An 18,391-nucleotide genomic window follows, 5' to 3' on the forward strand; every position below is an offset into this window, starting at 1 on the left:
AATAGCAACAGAGCTAAAAGTCCATATCCAGAGCTATTTTTACTGTTTTGAGTGTTATATAAATTACATAACGTCTCTGGGTCTTAGTTTATGGACTTGGATTAGTTAGAATCTGTGGCCCATTTTAAGGCTTAACACAACATTGAAAAGATACACTTTTTAAATTAGATAATAAAATTTGCATAGTTTTTGGCACACTGTTGATGCTTGACAAATGTTTGACTTGAAGAATAGGGCACCTTGTAAATATGCTATTTAAAAGTGAGACTGGAATGCTTAGTGTAATCAAGTAGGTGTGAATATATTTCCAGGATTTGAAAAGACAAAATTGTAATTAATCTTTAGATGGTCTAATCTGCAGTAGCAGAAAGTTTGAGGTTTTTATTGAGCTTAAATGTTTCCCAAAATACAAGAAATTTGACTGCTGTGAAACTCATGATGAGTTTAGGTTGAAGATTAAAGAACAATGAACTGCATGCCAAGAAAATTATTCCCCTTTAATTTTTGTTTTAGTCTTTCAGAAGCAGTTACAAGAAGTCTGTTTGGTGTTAGCATTCCTTTTTAATATTTGCTAATCTCCTTTCTTAGCAGAAATTTTCGTAGGTAACGGTATTTGCAGCTACCTGATGATGATTGCTATATTCCTTCATTGTCTTTTTTAGCATTTTGATATAGTATAGTATACATACAAAAGTGTTCCTAAGAATTTAACCCAGTGAATTTTCAGAAACCGAACACACCCATATAGCTAACATCTGAACACAGAATAGAATATTACCAAGCCTTTCATATGCCCTGTATTAGTTACTACCCATGTCCCCACCCACCAGAGGGAACCACCAGCTTCCTAACAGATCTATTTTTGTCTGTTTTTGTGTTCTATATAAAAGGAAATATACAATCTATAGTCTTTTATGTCTGGCTTCTTATACTCAACTTTGTGTTTGTGAGGGCACCTGGATGGCTCAGTCATTTGAGCATCTGCCTTGAGCTCAGGTTGGGATGGAGCCCCGTGTCGGGCTCCCTGCTCAGTGGGAAGCCTGCTTCTCCTTCTCCCTCTCCTTGTGCCTGCTGCTTCCCCTGCTTGTGCTCATTCTGTCTCCCTGTCAAATAAATAAAGTCTTTAAAAAAATAAAAACTTTGTGTTTGTGAAAGTCATCTATATTATTGTGTATAGTTGTGGTTCATTTATCCTCATTGCTATATGCTGATTTGTTGTGTGAATATAACATAATTTACTGATCTGTTGTATTTTTATGATTGTCCTTTATTTGATATGCTGTTTTTCCATGTATATGAGAATATACATTTTCCTGTTAAAGTTAAGGATCACTTTCAGTTGAGTAATTAAGTAAATAATTAAGTTGAATATTAAATAGTAGGCAAAGTAGAGCAAAACAATTAGCTTATGAAGATGACACATGAAAGACTGAAATTTGGGAAATACTGGTTGATACTTTTATTTCCTAAAGTTTTTTTTATAGAATACTGATCTCAAGTTTTTAGACAAAGAATATTTAGGCAAATACATCCCTAGAGTCAGAAATAGTCCTTAAGAATATAACATTTCGGGGCGCCTGGGTGGCTCAGTGGGTTAAGCCGCTGCCTTCGGCTCAGGTCATGATCTCAGGGTCCTGGGATCGAGTCCCGCATCGGGCTCTCTGCTCAGCAGGGAGCCTGCTTCCCTCTCTCTCTCTGTCTGCCTCTCTGTCTACTTGTGATCTCTCTGTCAAATAAATAAATAAATAAAAATCTTTAATAAAAAAAAAAAAAAAAAAAAAAAGAATATAACATTTCAATATTTTCATTCTTTATTGACCAGACATCCTTCTGATCACTGTGTATCAGGTGAGAATATTATGAGACAGTATTTTATATCTCTCTTTTTATTTCCTAGAAGATACAGGAACAAGGTTGGTTTTTTCCTTTCAAATAATCTAAACCATTCTGTCTATAAATAAATGTACACCAGTCCTGCTTTGTCATTATCATCACTTAAATATTAAAATGCTTAGGTGCTTTGCCAGGATTAATATGGAGTTCCTTACCTGGAGGAGCAAGTCTGTATTATTCATTCAGTCATTCAGCAGATATTTAATGAGCATTAGTTTACACTGGGCTGGATTGCTATGGTCTAAGTGCTGGGGCTTAACTGTTGAGCAAAAATTTTGCTTCACAGAATTTGTATTTTAACAGGGAGATGGGGTAGCAAAACAGACAGTAAAACTTAAAATGTATGCCTGCTACTAATAAGTGCTATGGATGTGGGTGTGCCAACTGTATACACTGGGATAGGTATTAAAATTTTAATACAGAAAGGCTTCACAGAGAAATTATTACTGAGTAGATCTTGAGGGGATAAGGGAAATGAGTAATGCAGTTATCTGAGGGAAAAGGATTCCAAACAGAAGGGCAGCAGGAGCAGAGGCCCTTAGGTAGGAGAGTACCTTGATAACCAGGAACTACAAGGAAGCCAGTGGCTGGCATGGCATGGAGTAAAGGGGCAAGTAGTTAGTGATGAGGGGTTGGTATAATAGGATGGGGGGGGCATGCTACAGGCCCATTCTTAAGACTTTAGGTAAGAACTTTTGACTTTTATGTGAGCAAAAGAGGATGTGAACAACATGCTTTTAATAGAGTTGGTATTATTCAGTTGATGATAAGAGGCAGCACTGCAAAGCAGCTAAGAGCATGGACAAGAACCAGATTCCCTGAGTTTGAGTTTTACTTGACTTAGCAGTTATAAGGTTACTTAACATCTTTGTGCCTCAGTTTCTCCATTTATAAAATGGAGATAGGGATCTCTACTTCATAGGATTTGTAATGAGGATTCAGTCAGATTCTATGAGAATAAAGCATTTATAATAGTACCTGGCACATAGTAAATGCTCTGCGTATGAAATAAACATTTTGGTATTTGGTTAACTATTAATTATGTAGGTATAAGAAAACTGAAATATAAATAATGATACTCAAGTGTCCCACCCCCCACCCCCCGCCAGTTATTTACATGTGGCTGAGAGAGATGCTCAGATGACTTCCTGTATTTTCAGTTTTGGCCCCTTTTTTGTGAAGGATCAGAGTTGAGGCTGTTTCTTTTAGTTTCTGCTGATTACTAAAATAAATTCCAGTGTTATGCAAAGGTGAACTTGCTAAATATTTTGGGATATTTAATACCCTGATACACAGTTTGGCCTTAGAAGGAAATATTTCTTAAAGTTTGCTATGGTGTGGGGCGCCTGGGTGGCTCAGTGGGTTAAAGCCTCTGCCTTCGGCTTGGGTCATGATCCCAGGGTGGGATTGAGCCCCGCATCCAGCTCTCTGCTCAGCGGGGAGCCTGCTTCCCTCACTCTCTCTGCCTGCCTCTCTGCCTACTTGTGATCTCTGTCAGATAAATGAATAAAGTCTTTAAAAAAAAAAAAAGTTTGCTATGGTGTGATACAGACTAGAAGAAAACTCAGTGTCTTCTATTAGTATATTAGGACCTCTTGTCTACCTTTGCCCCGATACAAATGTTAATACATTTCAGAGTCACTGCTAGTTGGATTGAAGCAAAACTCCCAGATGACTCTAAGGACACATGGAAGAAGAGGGGGAATGTGGAATATGTGGTACTTCTTGACTGGTTTAGTTCTACAAAAGATTTACAACTTGGAACAATTCTACGGAGTCTGAAAGATGCACTTTTCAAGGTTAGCAAGTTTCCTTGTTAGTTTACTATAATTGTAAGCCTTATTTGGTTGTTAGAAAGGTATATCAACTAGCTGTTTATCTTAAGGATAAGAAGATCCATCAGCTTTGGTTGTAGATTTTTTTAAAATTCAGACCTGAAAGACTAGTTTTAAATCACCAACTAACAATAAACTGATCTATGTTATGTAGGATTAGAATTTCCAGGAACATAAATTACCTGAAAAAAGCATTATTTTTTGTTTTAATTAGACTATGAAAACATAAAAGCAAAGAAAGAAGTCCCTAAGGAGAAAAAGATTGACTTGATAAAATAAAGCTAAAGTGTGAAAAAATATCATAAGATTAGAATGCAGGAGACAAACAGGAAAATACTTGCAACAAATATGGTAGTACAGTTGGCCTTTGAACAACACAGGGGTTAGGGGTGCTGACACCCTGCCACAACTTTTGACTTATCCCAGCTTTTACTACTAATAGCCTACTGTTGGCCAGAAACCCTATTGATAACATAAATAGTCAATTAACACGTATTTTGTATATTATACATTGTATTCTTACTGTAAAGTAAGCTAGAGAAAAGATGTTATTAAAATCATAAGAAACTACATTTATAGTACTGTACATATATTGTGCATATATTTACCTGCTCATATAAGTGGAGGGGCAGTGTCAGGACAAGGTTAGTGGCAATAGTGGGTCTGGCCCTGGGATGGCAGTGTTCCACAGCCTGGTAGCCTCTGCTCAGCAGTGGCAGCTGCCAGGTAGGCGTGCAAGTAGCAACAGTGCCCCGGAGCACAGTGTACAGCTGCCCCGTCTACCTAGAGATGGACCACCAGCCTTTGGCTATTGGCAGCTACAGCCGCACAAGTGTGTTCTGGCCTTCAGGAACCACTGTGGCAAGTGATATGCCCCTGCAAGAGAGGGTCCTAAACCCAAAGAGGACCAGAGCTGGGAGGGGGGAGTGTCAGGGATACTGGGCTTCCTGAACCAGCACCGTCCTGCCCTCTTGGTGCATTCCTCCACTTCAGCCCAGCCTCCTGCCTACCAGCCTAGGGCTTTCAACCTAACCACTCTGTTGTCACAGGGTGATCTCTAGCCCTGTCCAGTTCGGGGCTCCTGGAGATTACTGAGGGCTGCTGACAGCCTCAGTAGGTTCCCCCAGGTATTCAGTGGGCAGCAGGCATTACCTCTGCACCAGTCACTTTTGATTTGTTTCCATGGAGACTGGGGTGGGCAGTTGTAAATAAATGTTTGTGGCTTTTGCTGTCAACTCAAAAGAAAAAAAAAAGTGTGTAAGTAGACTTGCGCAGTTCAAACCCATGTTGTTCAACAGTCAACTATAGTTTTGCAAATAAGAAAATTATTTAAGATGAAATAGTAAAATAAGTAGTGGACACAGACCTGAACAAGTGACAGAACATAAAAATGATCATCTTTACTAGTAGAAATGCAAATTGAAATAGTGAATGCCATTTTGCTGATTAAATTAACAAAGGTAAAAATAACGCTCAGTTTAATTTGTTAAATTATTAAACTGATAGCACTGAATGCTGGTAAGATTAAACTTAGTGCTGGTAGAAGGTCAGTTGATGGAACATAACCCTTCAGGAGGGCAATCTTAAAGGCTTAAAGCAATTCATGCTTTAAAATAGGGAATCTAAAAAAAATAATAATAATAGGGAATCTAGAAATACACACAAGTGTATTTCAAATATGAAACTGCTAATAATCAACTAGTTTTTACCTGCAAAAGTGGCAGTTCCATAAAGTACAGCCTAGGGTAAATGGAAGTTGAGTGTGCGATAAAGATGACATAACAAATTATTGTGGAAAAGATGTATTGAAATGAATGGTTTGGGGACATCTGGCTAGCCACTACGTAAAGAAGGGGGACTCCTACCTTACTTCTTAGATCACAGTATACTCCAAATGAGTCAATGGCATAAATATGTTGATTGAAACAGGAAATACTAGGAAAAACCATTTGTTGTAGGTAATTTTTATTATCTTGATCCTGAGTCAAAACACGGCAAAGGAAGATCTATATATTTGACTGTGTTAAAAATCCCATAAGTAAAGTAAAAGTCCATCAGGGGAAATAATTGTAACATACATGACAAAGAGCTGTTTTTCTTGATATTCAGAGTACGTTCACTGTTTACCAAGAAAATAGCAAACTCCACTGAAAAATAGACAAGGGAGATTAGTTAGGTCCTAGAATATTAATGTTTAATAAATAAACTAAAAGATGTGCAGCCTCACTAATAAAAGCTAATTAAAACATGATACCATTTTATGTCCACCAGTCTGGTAAAAATTATGAAGATTTATAATAGGCATTCTCATACACTGTTGGCAAATAAATAAATTGGCATTATCTTTTTGAAAGGTAATTTGGCAGCATCTACCAAATTTTTAATACAGCAGTTCTAGTTCTAGTAAATTACCCTATTAAAATACATGGATATATATTTTTAAAGATGATTTAAAAGTTAGGAGTGTATACCAAAAGCCTTAAAACGTTCATGTGCCTTGACTCAGCAACACCACTTCTGGGGATTTTCCCTAATGGAGTTGATTGGGTGTTTGCATATATAAGGATCTTCAGTGTTTATTTCAGCCTTGTTTATGGGGAAAATAACCATAATGTGTTCCAGTGATTGATTCAGTTTGGGGGTGGTGTGTGTGTGTATATAAAATAGAATATTATCAGGTCATTACAGATGGTGATATAACTTAATAAAAAGTGTTCATGAAAGAGAAAAGCAGCAGCGTAGAAGTTTCACTTTTCATAAAAATAAAATTTAAAAGGTATACATCTGCATAGAAAACTCTAAGAATAAACCCTAAAATATTTAAGTGGTATCTCTGGGTGGTTAAATTATGGATGACTTTTATTGTATATGAACTTTTTTCATAACTTTCTTCTAAGATCTTGAATTAGTTGTTTTAAAAACCGATTTCTTTCATTCAGTGCTGAATTTTGAATTCAGCTCTTGTTTTTTTACCATTTCAAAGATGAATCTTTAAGAAAACAGTTTTAAAATTCAGTTTTTTCTGTTTTTAACTGTGAAGAGACCGCTGCCATATTAAAAATACTATTTCCTTATTTTATAGTGGGAAAGTAAAACTGTCCTGCGCAATGAGCCTTTGGTTTTAGAAGGAGGCTATGAAAACTGGCTCCTTTGTTATCCTCAGTATACTACAAATGCTAAAGTCACTCCACCCCCACGAGGCAAGAATGAAGAGGTGTCTATCTCATGTATGTATGTGAAAATTTTTGTTTAGTATTGCTTTGGTAAAATAAACCTTTAATTATTTATGTTCTCAGTAATGTTCTTCGTTGTGTGTGTACTTGTCCTATTGGATAGCAGTTTGTTTTCAGGCTTAAAAAATAGAAGAGGTCCACAACCTGGAAGTTCAGTAATTCTTAAAGATTGTTGTGATTGTCATCTCATTTACTTTACGTTTAATTATTACATATAACATGCATGAGATATGTAAGTATTATTTATGGTGTTTGCTGTTCTTTGAAAAATGTTATTCTTTTGGGAATTTTAGTGGATTTTACTTATCCTTCACTGGAAGAATCAGTTCCTTCTAAACCTACTGCCCGGATGCCACCTCCTTCTGTAGAAGTGGATGAAAATAGAGAACTGATAAATGATCAAGATGAGAGAATGGCACCTCTGAACATACCAACTCCAGCTGAGCCAATTGCTGCTTCTAAATCTGATGTTTTACCCATAATTCAGCCAGTGCCTATTATAAAGAATGTTCCACAGGTATGTTCTTGATTTCTTCTAGCTATATTGTTTCTCTTTTTAAAATATTAAATGCATAGTATACAAATGAAGTTTTATATATAATCTTTTATATTTTATAAAGAAAAATACCAGTGAAGAAAATTTATGTTTTGGTGCCTTTGGCTGTAAAGATTTTTCATTATAATTCAGTCCTGTTGTAGTATTAGAATAAATAATTCACAAGATTTCACAGCCAGCTAGCAGCCCATTTACTATAGGCAGTACCAGTAGAAGATTGTATTACCACAGTAAATGTGAACATTTTCAGTGTTTTCTTGTATTACAGTTTAACAGTTGTAAAATGTAAAATTGAACAATTTAAGTATTTTCCCAAATAGTTTAGCTTAAAGATGATAGATATGTGGTATCAATATTTTGCTTTCAAAATAATACTGCAGTTCCATTTCCTTAGAATTTGATATGGAAATATCATGCATGTTTTTTGTTATTGTTACTTCTTTCATTATTATTGAAGTATAGTTACCATACAATATTATATTAGTTTCAGATGTACAATACAATGATTCAACATTTGTATACATTATGAAATCATCACAAGTCTAGATACCATGTCATCAAAGTTATTAAGATATTATTGACTATATTTTCTGTGCTGTACTTTACATCTCTGTGACTCATTTCTTCACTCTAAGTTTGTGCTTAATTCCCTTCACCTGTTTCATCCAACCTCCTCAAACCCGTCCCCCTTAGGCAACCACAGTTTGTTCTCTTTATTTAGGAGTCTGTTTCGGTTTTGTTTTGATTGTCTTGCATTTTAGATTACACATATAAGTGAAATCATATAGTATCTGTCTTTCTCTGACTTATTTCACTTAACATAATACCCTTGAGGTCCGTCCACGCATTGCAAGTGATAAGATTTTATTCTTTGTTATGGATGCGTACTGTATCACCATATATACACCACATGTTCTTTATCTATTCATCTATTGATAAACACAAGTTGTTTCCATATCTTAGCTTTGTAAATACTTTAATTAACATGGGGTACATATATCTTTTTGAATTAGTGTGTTCATTTTCTTAAGATATATGGAATTATCAGAAGGGGAATTACTAGATCGTATGGTTTGTTTTTCATTTTTTGAGGAATTTCCATACTGTTTTCTCTAGTGGCTGCACCAATTTACATTCCCACCAATACTGTACCAGGATTTCTTTTTCATTAGATCCTCACCAATACTTGCTATTTCTGCTCTTTTTGATTTTACCCATTCTGACAGGTGTAAAGTGATACTTCAGAGCACTGGGGTGGCTCAGTTGGTTAAGCCTCTGACTCTTGGTTTTGGCTCAGGTCATGATCCTCAGGATTTGGGGATCGAGCCCCACACTGGGCTCCATGCTCAGCATATACTATACTTAAGTTTGTCTCTCCCTCTCCCCCTATCTACCATGTGCTTGCTCGCTCGCTCTCAAATAAAGAAATCTTAAAAAAGAACGTGAAGCTTTGTGCAGTGGCAGTATTGTAGCCAATGAGGTTTATCCAAGTCGTAGTTATTGCTAATTGAAAAAAAAATGTGATACCTCACTGTGGTTTTAATTTGCATTTCCCTGATGATTAGTAATGTTGAGTATCTTTTTATGTGTCTCTTGGCTACTGTATGACTTCTTTAGAGAAATGTCTATTCGGGTCCTCTACCCATTATTAAATCAGATTATTTGGGTTTTTTGGTGTTGAGTTGCTTGAGTTCTTTATATATTTTGGATATTAATTTCCAAATATATACTACCATTCAGTAGGATGCCTTTTCATTTTGTTGATGGTTTCCTTCACTGTGCAAAAGCCTTTTATTGTGATGAATGAGTCCCATTTGTTTATTTTTGCTTTTGTTGACCTTGGCTGAGGAGACACATCCAAAAAATATTGCTAGAATCAGTGTCCAGGAATTTATTACCTATGTTTTCTTTAAGTTCTGTAGCTTCAGGTCTTACATCTTGGTCTTTAGTCCATTTTGAGTTTATTTTCGTATCGATATAAGAAAGTATGGTCCAATTTCATTCTTTTGCATGTTGCTGTTTAGTCTTACCAGCACCATTTATTGAAGAGACGGTCTTGTCCTCATTGTATAATCTTGCCTCCTTTCTCATAGATAATTGACCATTCAAGTGTGGGTTTATTTCTGTTTCTCTATACTGTTCCATTGATCATGTGTTTTGTTGGTACCAGTACCATACTGTTTTGATTACTGTAGATTTGTAGTGTACCTTGAAATCTAGAATTGCAACACCTCCACCCTTGTTCTTTCTCAGCATTGCCTTGGCTATTGAGGATCTTTAGTGGTACCATATAGATTTTGGATTTTTTTGTTCTAGTTCTGTGAAAAAATGGTGTTGGTATTTAGATAGGTATTTTTTTTTTAAAGATTTTATTTATTTATTTGACAGACAAAGATCACAAGTAGGCAGAGAGGCAGGCAGATTGAGAGGAGGAAGCAGGCTCCCTACCAAACAGAAAGCCCGATGCGGGGCTCGATCCCAGGACCCTAGGACCATGACCTGAGCTGAAGGCAGAGGCTTTAACCCACTGAGCCACCCAGGCACCCCGGTATTTAGATAGATATTGCATTAAATCTGTAGATTGCTTTAGGTAGCATTGATGTTTTAACAATATTAATTCTTCCCACTCTATGGACGTGGTGTATTTTTGCACTTAACTCATCTTCAGTTTCTTTCATCAGTGTCTTAAAGTTTTTAGAGTACACATTTTTTAACTCATGATTAAATTTATTCATAAGCATTTTAATCTTTTTGATTATGGTTCATTAATAATGTATAGAAACAGAACAAATTTCTGTATATTGATTTTGTATCCTGCAACCTTACTGAATTCATTTATTAGTTCTAATAGGTTTTCTTGTGGAGTGTAGGGTTTTCTATATATAATGTCTTGTGATCTATAGATAGTACCAGTTTCACTTCTTCCTTACCAATTTGGATGCCTTCTATTTATTTTTCCTAACTGATTGCTGTGGCTAGGACTTCCAGTACTATGTTGGTCAGAAATAGAAAGGGAGGGTGGGCATTCTTTTTGTTCTTATCTTGAGGAAAATATTTCAGCATTTCACTATTGAGTGTGATGTTAGGTGAGGGTTTGTCATATACTTCCTTATTATGTTGAGTTATGTTCGCTTATATACCCAGTTTGTTGAGTTTTTAGCATGAATGGATGATGCATTTTGTCAGATGCTTCTTCTGCATCTGCTGAGATGCTCATGTGGTTTTTATCCTTCATTTTGTTAATTGATTTGCAAATATTGAACCATCTTTGTAGCCCTGGAATAAATCCCTCTTGATTGTGGTGCATGATCCTTTTAATGTATTGTTGAGTTCAGCTTGCTAATATTTTGTTGAAGATCTTACATCTCAGTTCATCAGAGATGTTGGCCAGTAATGTTCTTTTTTGTAGTGTTTTTGTCTGCTGTTGGTATGAGGGTAATGCTCATCTTGTATAATGAATTCGGAAGTGTTCCTTCTGTCTGATTTCTTGGAATAGTTTGAGAAGAATAGGTATTAACTCTTCTTTGGTAGAAGTCACATGTGAAACCATCTGTTCCTGGACTTTGGGTTGATGGGAGTTTTTGATTACTGATTCAGTTTCATTGCTAGTACAGGTATACAGCTGAGATATTGTGGGTTTCATTCCAGACAACCACAGTAAAGTGAATATTATGATAAAGCAAGTCCAATGAATTTTTTGGTTTTCTGGTACATACAACATTTACCTTTACACTGTATTGTAGTCTATTAAGTGTACAATAGCATTATGACTAAAAAAACACTGTACATATCTTAATTGAAAAATACTGCTAAAAATGATAACCATCATTTGAGATTTCAGCAAGATGTAATCTTTTTGCTGGTGAGGGGGTCTTACATCAGTGCTGATGGCTATTGATTAATAAGGGGTGGTTGCTAAAGTTTGGGGTAGCTGTGGCAATTTCTTAAAATAAGACAACAGTGAAGTTCGATGTATGAATTGACTCTTTCTTTCATGAATGATTCCTTTGTAGTATGCAATACTATTTGATAGCATTTTCCCCACAATAAAACTTCTTTCAGAATTGGAGTCCATTTATGTTATATTCTAAATCCTTTGTTGTCATTTTAGCAGTCTTCACCACATCTTCCAGTAGATTCCATTTCAAGAAACCAGATGTTTTACTCATCTAAAAGAAGCAACTGTTCATCCGTTCAAGTTTTTCATGATATAACAGCAATTTAGTCATATCTTCAGGCTGTACTTATAATTCTAGTTCTTTTGCTATTTCCAGCACATTTGAGGTTAATTCTACCACTTCAGTCTTGAACTCCACAAAGTCATCCATGAGGCCTGGAATCAACTTCTTCCAAAGTCCTGTTAATGTTGAAATTTTGACATACATCTTTCTAGGAATCACTAATGTTCTTAGCTTCATGTAGAATAGTTTATCTTTTTTCAGAGGGTTTTCAGTGGACCTTGCCTAGATCCATTGTTAGGAAGCACTATCTAAGCAGTTTTAGCCTCACAAAATGAATTTAAGTAATAAGACTGGAAAGTTATCATGACTTCTTGATCAGTGGGCTGCAGAATGGATATTAACAGACATCAAAACAAAACAAAAAACAAACATGAAAACATTAATGTTTTCAATCAGAACTCTTAAGTTACCAGGTATGTTGTCAGTGAGCACTGGCTTCAACTGAAAGTCACCAGCTGCACTGACCCCTAACAAGAGAGTCAGCCTGTCTTCTGAAGCCTTGAAACCAGGCATTGACTTCTGCTCTCCAGCTGTGAAAGTCCTAGATGGCATTTTGTCCAGTATAAAGCTGTTTCATCTATATTATCTTAGGTAGATCTTCTAGATAACTTGCTGCAGATTTTACAGTAGTACCTGCTGCTTCACCTTGAACTTGTATATTATGGAGACAGCTACTTTCCTTTAACCTCATGACTCAACCTTTGCCAGCATCATGTTTTTTTTTCTTTCTTTCTTTTTCAAGAATTTCTTTGCATTTTCAGTTTGGCTGTTTGACATGAGGCCCAGCTTTTGGCCTATCTCAGCTTTTGACATGCCTTCCTCATTAAACTTGTTTCTAGCTTTTGATTTAAAGTGATAGATGTAAGGACGCTTGAGTGGCTTAGTCAGTTAAGCATCCAACTCTTGATTTTGGCTGAGGTCATGATCTCATGGTCGTGAGATCTAGCCCCACATTGGGCTCCATGCTCAGGATGGAATCTCCTTGAGATTCTCTCTCTCGTCTCCCTCTGCTCCTACCCCCCATCACACTCTCTCTCTAAAATTTAAAAAAAAAAAAAAAATCTAAGTAGGGACGCCTAGGTAGCTCAGTTGGTTAAGCATCTGCCTTTGGCTCAGGTCATGATTGCAGGGTCCTGAATCAAGTCCTGCATCGGGCTCCTTGCTCAGCAGGGAGCCTGCTTCTCCCTCTGCCTGCTACTCCCCATGCTTCTGCTCACTCTCTCTGTGTGTGTGTCTCTCTCCCTGACAAATATATCTTAAAAAAAATAAAATGATAGATGTGTGACTCTTCCTTTCACTTGAACACTTAAGAGGTCATTGCAGGGTTATTCATTGGCCTAATTTCAATATTGTGTCTTGGGGAATAGAGACACCCAAGGAGAAGGAGAGAGACTAGGGAACAGCTGGTCCATGACACAGTCAGAACATATGCAACATTTTTTTTTTTAAGATTTTATTTATTTGACAGATCACAAGTAGGCAGAGAGATAGGCAGGGGGGTGGGGGGGAAGCAGGCTCCCTGCTGAACAGAGAGCCCGATGTAGGGCTCGATCCCAGGACCCTGAGACCATGACCTGAGCCAAAGGCAGAGGCTTAACCCACTGAGCCACCCAGGCGCCCCAGAACATATGCAACATTTATTAAATTATATGGGTATGGTTCATGGCACTGGAAAAAAATTAAAATAGTAACATCAAAGATCATTAATCACAAATCACCATGACATAAAGTAATAATAAAATGTTTGAAATCCTGTGAGAATTACCAAAATGTGATGCAGAGACATGAAGTGAGCAAATGCTGTTGGAGAAGTGGCACTAAGACTTGCTTGACCCAGTGTTGCCATAAACCTTTGGTTTTTAAAAAATACAGTGTCTGTGAAGTGAAGTAAAGCAAAGTATACCTGTAATTAATCTGCTAAGATTTTCTGTTCTTCCTGGTTGAGTCTGGAATATTATATGTTTAAAGAATTCATCCATTTCTCCTAGGTTGTCCAATTTGTTGACATATAATTTTTCATAATCTTCTGTAATCTTCTGTATTTCTGTGGTGTCAATTGTTATTTCTTCATTTCTCATTCTGTTTGAGACCATTCATGTTTTCTTGATGAGTCTGGCTAAGGATTTATCAGGTTTGTTCATCTCTTCAAAGAAGCAGTTCTTATTTCATTGATCTCTTCTATTCTTCTACTGTTTCATTTATTTCTGCTCTACTTTTTTTTATTTCCTTCCTTCTGGTTTGGGGCTTTGTTTTTTTCTGGTTTATTTAGGTATAAGTTTAGGTATTTTTATTTTAGATTTTTCTTATTTCTTAAGGTAGGCCTCTATCTGTCTAGACTTCCCTCTTAGAACTGTTTTTGCTACATCCCAAAGATTTGGACCATTGTGCTTTCATGTTCATTTGTTTCCATGTATTTTTTAATTTCCTCTTTGATTTCTTGGTTGATCCCTTTGTTGTTTAGTAGCTCTCTATATTTGTATTCTTTCCAGATTTTTCCTTATAATTGATTTCTAGTTTCATACCGTTGTGGTTGGAAAAGATGCTTGATATGATTTTGATCTTCTTAAGTGTATTGAGATTTACTTCGTGGCCCAACATGTGATCTGTCCTAGAGAAGGTCTCATATACACTTGAAAAGAATGTATACTCCGCTGTTTTGAGGCAATGTACTATATATGTCTGTTAGATCCATGTGGTCTAATGTGTCCTTCAAAGCTGCTGTTTCCCTTATTTTCTGTCTGGATGATCTAGCCATTGATTTAAGTATGGTGTTAAAATCCCCTGCTTTTATTGTAGTCTGATGAATTTCTTCCTTTCTGTGTATTAATATTTGCTTTATATATTTAGGTGCTCCTGAGATGGGTATATAGATATTTAGAATTGTTATATCCTCTTAGCTGGATTGATCCCTTTATCATCATAGGATGCCCCACTTTGTCTCTTGTTACATACAGTCTTTGTTTTAAAGTCTACTTTGTCTGATAAAAATGTTGCTTCCCCAGCTCTTTTTTCTTTGTTTCTTTCTTTATTTAGCTTCTTTTTGCATGGACTGTCTTTTTCCATCCCTTCACTTTTAGTCTGTATGTGTCTTTAAGTCTGAAGTTTCTTGTAAGCAGAATACTAGATGGGTCTTATTTTTTTTTAATCCATTCTGCCACCTTTTGTATTTTGATTATAGCACTTCGTCTGTTTACATTCAAACTAATTATTGATAGGTATGTACTAACTGCCATTTTTTTAATCTTTTCTGATTGTTTCTATAGCTTTTTTCTGTTTCTTCTCTTGCTCTCTTCCCTTGTGATTTTATGACTTTCTCTAGTGTTTTATTTAGATTCCTTTCTCTTTATTTTTTGTTTACCTATTATATGTTTGGGGTATATAAATAGCACCTTACATATATATGGCAGTTTATTTTAAGTTGATGGTCACTTAACTTCAAATACATTTTAAAATCACTACATTTTAACTTATCCTCTCCATATTTTGTGTTCTTTTTTTTTTTTTTTTAAGATTTATTTATTTGAGAGCAAGATTGTGTGCTCAAGTGGGGAGAGGGGCAGAGGGAGAGAATCTTCAAGCTGACTCCCCACTAAGCATGAAGCCCAGTGTAGAGCTCAGTCTTACCACCCATGAGATCACAACCTGACCTGAAACCAAGGAGTTGGACACTCAACTGACTGAGCCACCAAGGCACCCCTTCACATTTTATATTTCTGACATATTTTATATTTTTTATTTTTGTATTTCTTTATTATAAATATACTTTATTTTATTACTTTTGTCATAATCTCCATAGTAGCTTTAGAATTGGTTGATTCACTACCTTTACTATGTTTGCTTTTACCAGTGACATTTTTCTTTTAAAATGTCAATTCTGGTTATGGCCTTTTCTTTTCTTTTCCACGTGGGTTCCTTTAACCTTTTTTATAAGGCTGGTTTAGTGATGGTGAACTTCTTTAACTTTTGTTTGTCAAGGAAACTCTTTATCTCTTAATTAATTCTAAGTGATAACCGTGCCAAGTAGAGTATTCTTGATTATTGGCTTTTCCTTTCTACAATTTGACTATATCATGACAATCCCTTCTGGGCTGCAAAGTTTCTATGGAAAAATCAACTGAGAGCCTTGTAGGGTTTCCCTTACAGGTAACTTTTTGCTTCTCTCTTGCTGCTTTAAAACTTCTCTTTATCTTTTTTTTCTTTTTAAGATTTTATTTAGTGAGAGAACACACGTGCAGGGGGAGAGGCAGAGGGAGAAGTAGACTCCCTGCTGAGCAGGGAGCCTGACACAGGGCTTGATCCCAGGACCCTGAGATCATGACCGAACTGAAGGCAGATGCTTAATCCACTAAGCCACCCAGGTGCCCCAATTCTCTTAAATTTTAACCTTTGACATGTTAATTATTATGTCTTGATGCACATTGCTTTGTTTTCATCTTCTTTTGGGCTCTGTGCTTTCTAGACCTAGTTTCTCTGTTTTCTCCTCTATGTTAGGAATGTTTTCAGCTATATATATATATATATTTTTTTTTTAAGATTTTATTTATTTGACAGAGAGAGAGTAGGCAGAGAGGCAGGTAGAGAGAGAGGAGGAAGCAAGGTCCCCACTGAGCAGAGAGTCTGATGCAGGGCTCGATCCCAGGACAGTGGGATTATGACCTGAGCTGAAGGCCGAGGCTTTAACCCACTGAGCCACCCAGGCGCCCCTCAGCTATATTTTTTCAAATAACTTCTCTGCCCCTTTCTCTTTCCCTTTTCCTCTGGTACCCTGTAATGCAAATATTAGTACACTTGCTATTGTCCCAGTCATCTCTTAACCCTCTTTTGTTTAAGTTCTTTTTTTCTTTTTGTTGTTCAACTGGAGTGATTTCCACTACTCTGTCTTCCAGATCATTGATAGGTTCTTCTGCATCTTTTAAGCTGCTCTTGATTCCCTCTAGTGTATTTTTCATCTTAGTTACTTTTATTCTTCAGCTCTAATTGGTTCTTTTTTATATTTTCTACCTCCTTGTTGAAGTTCTTAGTGCATTCATCCATTCTTCCAAGTTCAGTGAATATCATTATGACCATTACTTTTAACTCTTTATCAGGAAGACTGCTTATCTCTGGCTCTTTTTCTGAGGTTTTATCTTGTTTTGTTTTGAAGTATATCTCTGCCTCCTCATTTTGCTTGACTCTCTGTTTGTCTGTGTTAAATAGGTCAGCTGCATCTCCCAGTCTTGAAGGAGTGGCCTTATGTAGAAGGTGCCCTTTGGGGGCTGGGTGTGCAATCTCGCCCTGGTCACCAGAACCAGGCACTCCAGGGATATCCCCTGTATGGGCTGTGTGTGCCCTTCTGATATGGCTAGGTTGAGACTGCTATAGGCATACTGGTGGGCAGGACTAGTCCTGGTGCAAGTGGCTGAGAGGCCCAGTCACAGCCGTTCAGGGCATGCTGTTAGGTAAAACTGACACCTTCCCCACCCCAGCAGAAACTGCTTTGTGGGGTTATCATCTTGTCTTAGGCTGCCTGCCAAGTGTGGCTGAGCAGGAACCACTTTGGATGGGTACCTGCCAAAGTATGCACTTGGGCAGGGCTGATCCATGGGTAGGGGGAATACCAAGTGGGATGAATGGTAGTAGCAGGGCACATGGAGAGTATCAGACGTGGTGCCTACAAGCACTTCCATTCCTACAGAATGTCATTATAGATCCCTACCCGTCCTGTAAATACCTTAAAATTAGTTAATAACTTTCCTTCACCTATGGCCCAGGTGTTTTTCAAACTTTTGCCTCTGTACTGGGTCTGGGAACAAGTGAGTTTGTGGCCTGGCCCTTTAAAAGCAGAGTCTCAGGGTCCTATAGCCCTTTTGCTATCCTGAATATAAACCCCATTGATTTTCATGTTCAGACATTATTGGGGTTCATCTTTCCTATACAGGTCCCTTGGTTAGGGATGCCTAATGTGGGACTTAAACCCCTTGCTCCTCGGGAGGACCTCCATATTTGTGATTATTCTTGCCATTTGTATATTGCTGTTCCAGGTGTCTGGATACTGACTAGACTGTGCCTCTGCCCCTCCTACCTCTCTGAACATGGCTTTTTATATTTTTAGTTGTGGAAGAGCTGTTTTGCTAGTATTCAGGTCATTCTCCAAGAGTTTGTCTACATTTAGTTGTAGTTTTGGTGTGTCTAAAAGGAGGTGAGCTCAGGATCTTCCTATTCCACCATCTTGATCCCATCTCCAACAAGCATGTTTAGCAATAATTATTTAAATGATCTTAAATAACCAGTATGTTACCAAAAAATGCAGCTTTTTTCCTCTGCATTTTACTCAAAGAAAGGTAAACTCATTCTCCCTTATGAAGTTTCCAATGAGATTTTTTATAGCCTTCATTTTTAATTTTTTTCCAATACATTTCAACAGCATTTCACATTTGAAGTGGATGCCATTTGATTTGTGCAACAGGCTGTGAGTAGAAAACTTAACTCATTTTTTTTATTATGAAATGAGATGGTTCATAGCTTCATTTTTTAGGTCTTCTGCTCTAAATATTTCAAACTAAATCTTAAGACTAAACAGTATTTGATTAGGCAACTTTTCTTAAGACATACATTTTAAGAAATTGAAAAAAGAGCTTATGTTATCGTACTTCC

General features: G+C 36.7%; 1 protein-coding gene across 1 annotated transcript in view; it reads left to right on the forward strand.

The window, feature by feature from the left end:
* Positions 1–18,391, forward strand: part of USP8 (ubiquitin specific peptidase 8) — a 74,459-nt gene that overhangs the window by 36,353 nt on the left and 19,715 nt on the right. The window contains exons 8-10 of the mRNA XM_080809585.1: positions 3,530–3,692; positions 6,811–6,955; positions 7,255–7,478. Of these exons, the coding sequence (XP_080665711.1) occupies positions 3,530–3,692; positions 6,811–6,955; positions 7,255–7,478 (532 nt within the window). The remainder of the gene's footprint in view (positions 1–3,529; positions 3,693–6,810; positions 6,956–7,254; positions 7,479–18,391) is intronic.

The sequence above is a fragment of the Martes martes genome (genome assembly GCF_963455335.1).
Source record: "Martes martes genome assembly, chromosome: 7".
NCBI classification, from domain to species: domain Eukaryota; kingdom Metazoa; phylum Chordata; class Mammalia; order Carnivora; family Mustelidae; genus Martes; species Martes martes.